This window comes from Octodon degus, unplaced genomic scaffold (assembly GCF_000260255.1).
Source record: "Octodon degus isolate 3935 unplaced genomic scaffold, OctDeg1.0 scaffold00072, whole genome shotgun sequence".
Classification (NCBI taxonomy): Eukaryota; Metazoa; Chordata; class Mammalia; order Rodentia; family Octodontidae; genus Octodon; species Octodon degus.
The window spans coordinates 7053397-7060002 of NW_004524648.1; the positions used below are offsets into that span (position 1 = coordinate 7053397).

A 6606-nucleotide genomic window follows, 5' to 3' on the forward strand; every position below is an offset into this window, starting at 1 on the left:
GGGCATCACTCTTCGGATTGACATGCGACACAAATGCTGAAGGCTAGCAACTTGTCTTGGAGTGGCCCAAAAATACACACTTCCATCATGTGTCCTAAATAGAAACAACAAGCATAAGTATATGTATTTCAAAGTCCCTATAGTTCAGGCAATTATCACCATGGTCTATGTATTAGAATTGCAAATTTTACCTTAAAACATAATTTCCAGAGAACTACCCGATGATGGGCTCCGTCACAAGGCACTCACTGTTAATGGTTTGTATTAGCTGTCCCTATAAAGCCTCATGTGCTCACAGGAGGTGAGGCTTTGGGAGGCCTGGATCACGGGTATGTGATGCTGAATTAGGCAAACCATGAATGGGTTTATAACTGCGTGTGACGTTGGGAGATGAAGCCTGGTGGAAAGACGTGGGTTGCTCTGTGTGTGTGTGTGTGTGTGTGTGTGTGTGTGTGTGTGTGTGTGTGTGTACACACATGCTTCCTCCTCCCTTGATCTCTACTTCCCACTGCCATGGCACGAGCTATTTCTCCGCTGCAATACCCCTCTGCCATGCAATGCCCCTCCGCCACGCTGCCCTGCCTTGAAGCCAGCCAACTATGGATGGAAACCTTGAGCAAAAAATAAATCTCTCCTGCTTTAACTTGTGCATGTCAGGTATTATGTCTCAGTGAGGAGAAAATATCTACCACAAACATCATGAAAAGCACTGTGAGAGACTTACAATGAACTGCCTGCTTTGCTTTAAAACCCATCTTAACTTGCCCTTCTAAGAAAAGAAACATACCCAGCAGCTAGAACACTGCCATCAGTAGAGAAGGCACAGCACAGACCATTGCTCAAAGGTGCAACTTGTACTGGATAATCCTCATCAATTCTCCAAAACCTCACCATTCTGAAAGAAGACAAATGATCAAGTAAGCATCTTTTATGAAGTTCAAGGTAAAAGCAACTTTTAAATTCTCAGAGAAACGCTTGAATCACAAAATACACAAACACAAATCACTCTAAAAAGTAAACAGGGTAACTTATTTAAAAAACCTTTCTCCTTACTTTCTTTTTATCCTTAAAATCTGAATGTTTCACTCTTTCCCAAGGCACTCATAAAAGCCTTTTCACTTTGCTGTATCTAGAAATACAGCAAAGAACTACATTCAAGAACAAGAGCAGAGAGGAAAACAGCTACTGGCAAATAAAAAATTCTCCTGTATGTCTGTGAACATTCTGGGAAAACGGTAATGAGTAGTTTCAGGAACTGATGCGATCAAACTGCTCAGTGCCATACCCAAGAACATATAAGTACATGAAAAAGTGGAATAGCTACAATTTCTGCTTATTACCAATAAGCAGCAATTTCTTACACATGATAATTTATCTTCTAGTCTGAGCAGACATAAATTACTGTCTTTACTATTTCAGCTTAGAAGTGTCCTTTTGCTTTTCACCCTTGATAGGACACTACTTTAAAAAAAAATCTCTGTGGCTAAGCTAATGCTAATAGCTGGTTAATAATCTGCTGAGCTTGCCTAAGTCAGTTCAATAGGGAACAGAGAAAGAGGTGTTCATTATCATTAGTTTACAGAGGTACAAGAAAGATGACGCAGTTTGGGCCGGCCTTGAACTCAGTGATCCTCCTGCTTCAACCTCTCATTAAATAGAAGGATGAAAGGTAATTAAGAGAAATAAGCTACAATTTAAATACTTACTTATCATCAGCAAGGCTTGCAATGTGTAGTCCATCGTGACTAAAAGATACAGAGCGTACCCATCGGTCATTTGCTCCTCCGGCAAATATTGGAGTAGGCGGGGGAAACAGGTGCCTGAGGTCAAACACACGTTCTTTTTAATGGCTTAGACTCACTTCAGGAAACACAAGTACAACAACCATACATCTGTCTTTGAATAAAGCAGTCTTAATGAATGCAACTGAGAAGACTAAGTAGAGCTGATATATCTGAATGAAATGACAGGGACCCTTTTTACTGTATGACTGAGAAGCTACGATTAAGTATAACTTTGGTTTTAACTATTTTTCCCCAACATGAAACTAAATATAATTATCACTTCCCACTGGATACTGTTAAGCAGCAAGAACTCTCATCATGAAAGCCAAAGTGATTTTTAGAATTTACATCTAAAAAGCTTTGTATTCCCAGGCTTAATGAACAGCAAACTTTTAAATTATAGTATACTGTAATTTTAGTTTTCATATATTAACAATTCTAAGTATTCATCTTCTTTTTTAACTAAGATGGTCTCACTATATTGTCCAGGCTAGTTTTGAACTCCTGAGCTCAACTGATCCTCTTGCCTTTGCCTCTGGAGTCCTAGAACTATAGGTGTATCAACAACCCAGCACACTGTCAGCATATCTGCTGCCACTTGGCATTGCAACTTAGGACCTTGTGCTTGCCAGGCAGGTGCTCTGTACTGCTGAGCTATATTTCCTTTTTTTTTTGGTGGGGGGTACCAGAGATATAGCCTTTGTATCAAGCTATACCTTCAGGTCTTTTTAAAAAAACTTTTGAGATTGGGTCTTGCTAAGTTGCTCAGCTTAGGCTCAAATTTATAATCTTCCTGCCTCAGTCTCCCAGAGTATTGGGATTATAATTTCTTAAAAGTATAGTGATAGCCAATGATGAATTATAGACTATAGCAATTCATTCAGTACCCACCCAAATTCCATCAGAATGTCTCCATTATGTGGATCCCAGATATACACACGAGTATCGTAAGATGCAGTAGCCAGTAATGCTCCATCAGGAGAAAAGTCACAAGCTACAACATCATGGTGATGCCCTTCTAGTTTGCGTATCATGGTATACGTATCCATATTCCAAAGGAAAACCTGAAATAAAAAGGCAATGTTATAGCTTCATTCAAACACACAGAGGACAAAATGGTACATCTTAAGACTAAAACTGATAAATTTAATAAAATTACATTAAATTAAAATTGTAAATTATGAGTAATTTAAATATGCTCAGTGTCATAGATTAAAATCAGTCTTTAAGTTAATTAAAACAGACATGCAAATTCTATTTCAAATATTTCTGTTAAATGTTAATTTAAAATATAAGCCTAAACATAAAATAAAGGCAATGCAATTTAGCCACAGAGTTATACTGAAATCCATTTATTCCAAAAATAATTAATTAAAATATACAGAAATAAACAGGGTTAAATACTACAAACCCCTTTTTTTTTTCCAGAAACTACTAAATTTTTAAAAAATATACAGACAGAAAATGTAAGGTTAACAAATTGTTACTCCATTGGCATCTCCCTTTGAGATAATCACTTGTTTACAATAGGCTTGGATCACCAACGTGAGCCTAGGAAGAGAAACAGATACTGCAAGCAAAGAGAATTTTCACAGCCAAATGAAATTTCTTTGGCAAACAAGGATGTTAAACCACATTATAATACGAAATGCTATTTTATGAAAACAATTACAGTATTTCTGTGAATCAAGATTTATATCAATCATTTTTCTCAAACTAAGTATAATCTTTAGTCATTTTCAGTATAAAACAGTTAAATTACTTAAGAACAAGTTCACATACATTTTTAGAATCTAAATATCAATAGTCAGACTGTGCAGAATAGCCCTAAATAAGATTCTAATGTTTATTTCAATGTTATATTAAATGTGAGCTTAGAAATTTTAATGATCCTAATATAATAATCTCTCCTCCTCTTGGAGTAAAATAATCCTTTTTCTACTGCACAGACACAACATATTTCCAAGGATAGTAAGCACAAATTTTAAGTTGGATCAAATACTTAAGTTATCTAGTATCTTCCAAAAAGTAGCACAGAGAGACCATTGAAAAGCCAATTAATTACTTCAAATTAAATTGGTTTCACTTGTTAAAGACTCCCACTTCCATCAAACTGGAAGATCAATTAACTTGGAGGAGTCAGAGGATTTCACTGTGGGGAAAATTATATTTAAAAAGAAAAAAAAGAAAGAAAGAAAAGCAGAAAGTGGACGTCGACCAGCACCTGTGTACGTACAGTACACCTTGCAGCCGAATGCAAGGTTACTTCATCCTATGGTAAAGGTCGCCCCCAGCCCGGTAGCCAGAGATGCCACTCTTTCTGCCCAGCTAACACCATTGTGCGCCTGTGTGCGAGTGGTGCCAGCATAACCTCAATCACACCAATATTGCTGCCACCACCTGTGACAGGGAAAGCAAGAAGCATATGGAAAACACACAGCCTAAAATAGCAATGTCAATATCTAGCTTTGTTGTTCTCATGACTTTTTTAAAGAATTATCTTGTGCTTAACTTTCAACATTTCTAACTATCATTATAACACACCTGTTTGCTAAATAAAATGCATTCAACTAGTTCCCACCCCACCTTTAATTCAAAGTGTATTGTGATCATCATATCATATGTATTTGGATTTCAATCCTTTCATAAATACCTGAAGCTATTAAGATTCCTTTAACTATACTAACTCAGCACTGGAATTCAACAATAAATAGCATAACTCTCTTAGGAGTCATTTGACTTAAGCTGTCTAGCAGGTATGCTACATAAGACACACAACATTTAAGTCTCATGTGTAGTTCATCCCAGGACATACATGAGTGCTTTTATTATTATTATGTCACTTTTTTCAGTTAAATGTCCAGGACCAGCTGGAACTCAAAACTTTAAAAACAGCAAACTGGACAAAAATAGAACAACAGAGAAAAAATAATTAGCAAGGGAATGTCTTAACACGAACTAGATCTCCTGTATAGCACATAAACTTTCCTAGATCTTACAGAGAATAAATTTCATATACCCTCATTTTATAAATATTATCTCTAAGAGCAATCCAGCTTCTTAACTTTACAAGCAATAACTATATTTAATTTCCCTCATGCAAATTCTCCCCCATCATGAAGTAAAACAATTACGATACTCATGACACCGAGCACAACTTAGTAAGTGTACTTAGATTTAAAATGATTATGCATACATAATTCAATTCATACGGAATGTGTAAGAACTTTGACACATACTGCTTTACTCGCTCCAACTGAACACAGCATTGAAGAGTCAGGAGAGAATGCACAGCTGAATACCCAGTTCTGATGCCCCCTCAATATTTTCATCATGTTTCCTGAAGAAAAACAAATATTGTATCAACCTTAGATGCATTGCAAACAAGTAGCATTTTAAAATGGCAGTAAAACGCACCACAAATGTTCACAGCTAAAAGTAATATAACAGGTTGACAATATTTACCAACTGCTTATTTTTATAAACAAATTTTTTCCCATATAAACACAAGTACGGTAGTTTGTTTATACTGTACTACAACATCAGAGACCATATGGCCTATAAACCCAAAACATGTAACATCTAGCCCTTTAATAAAATGACACTTCATCTGCAGGAGACAGAATTCTTTTAGTGTATTTCCCTTATTTTTCAAATGAAAGAACTGAAATATAGTTAAGACCCAATTTTCTTTTTTTTTTGCTAAGACTTATTGAGCATCTTCAAAATGCTTTTTTTAGGGGTTGGAAATTTAGCTCAGTGGCTAACGTGCTCGCCTGGCAAGCATAAGGTCCTGAGTTCAACTCCCAGTAACAACAACAAAAGTTTTTTCATCCTCTTCCATTTCAGTGATCTACATTCCATTCCCAACTCTTGGTTTCCTTACACTCAGAACACACAGCTATGCTTACCTTATTTAACTGTGCCCCTCAAGAGCTGAGCCATCAGTCATGGTGGTAAAAGACTATAGGGCCGGCACTCTGGGAGGCTGAGGTAGTAGAATAACAAATGAGCCCAGCCTAGGCAACTTCACAACTTAACGAGACCGTGTCTCAAATAATAAAAAATAAAAGGACAGGCTGGGGCTGTCAGTGCAAGACCTCTGAGTTCAAACTCCAGTATTTGGAGAAGAAGCGAGGTGAGCAATCAGAGAATTAATAACTGCAGGGTAGGTAGCTCAGGACTTGAGAATATTAGTAATTTATTTTATCAAGCAATGGTTACTATACACTAGGCGAAACAATGGCTCTAACTTTGAGGGATTTTTTTTCCTTCCACATACAATTTACATATACTATATACTACTCCTAGGCAAGTCGGTCAACTTCCAATTTGAGACTGTTGAGCACCAACACATCCTACTAAAATACAAAGTTTTAACTTAAAACATGAACTGCTTCATTAGATCAGAAGCCCTCTCAAACAAGATAGCAAGTCTATACCACAAATACCACATAGGCTTTATAATTATTTGTTACATAACAGTAGAAGCTAATATGTGAGATGATTTTGAACCCTATGAGGACATTTCTATAAAGAAATAGAAATCTTACAAGTAAGAAAAATCAGAATAAAAAAAGACAGGCATGGGCTGGCCAGATAGCTCAGCAGACTAAAGTGCCTACTGAGGCAGAGTACAGGGGCTGGGACTGGATTCCCTGGCACCACAAACTGTGCAGCCCCCGCCCCCGGGGCACACTGAGCTGGAGATTGAGTCTGGCCATGGTGGCATGCCTGTAATCCCAGCATTTGGAAGGCTGGAAACAGGAGGATCACTGCGAGTCTGATCTACATAGTGAGACCCCATAGACCCTGTACTAAA

The 6606-nt window shown here is 37.1% G+C and overlaps 1 protein-coding gene across 1 annotated transcript in view; it reads right to left on the reverse strand.

Annotated features, from left to right (window-relative positions):
• Positions 1–6606, reverse strand: part of LOC101582599 (WD repeat and SOCS box-containing protein 1) — a 19554-nt gene that overhangs the window by 1209 nt on the left and 11739 nt on the right. Inside the window, exons 2-6 of the mRNA XM_023719849.1 lie at positions 5024–5124; positions 2676–2848; positions 1707–1820; positions 788–895; positions 5–94 (exon numbers count right to left, since the gene is read on the reverse strand). Coding sequence (XP_023575617.1) covers positions 5–94; positions 788–895; positions 1707–1820; positions 2676–2848; positions 5024–5124 — 586 coding nt within the window. The remainder of the gene's footprint in view (positions 1–4; positions 95–787; positions 896–1706; positions 1821–2675; positions 2849–5023; positions 5125–6606) is intronic.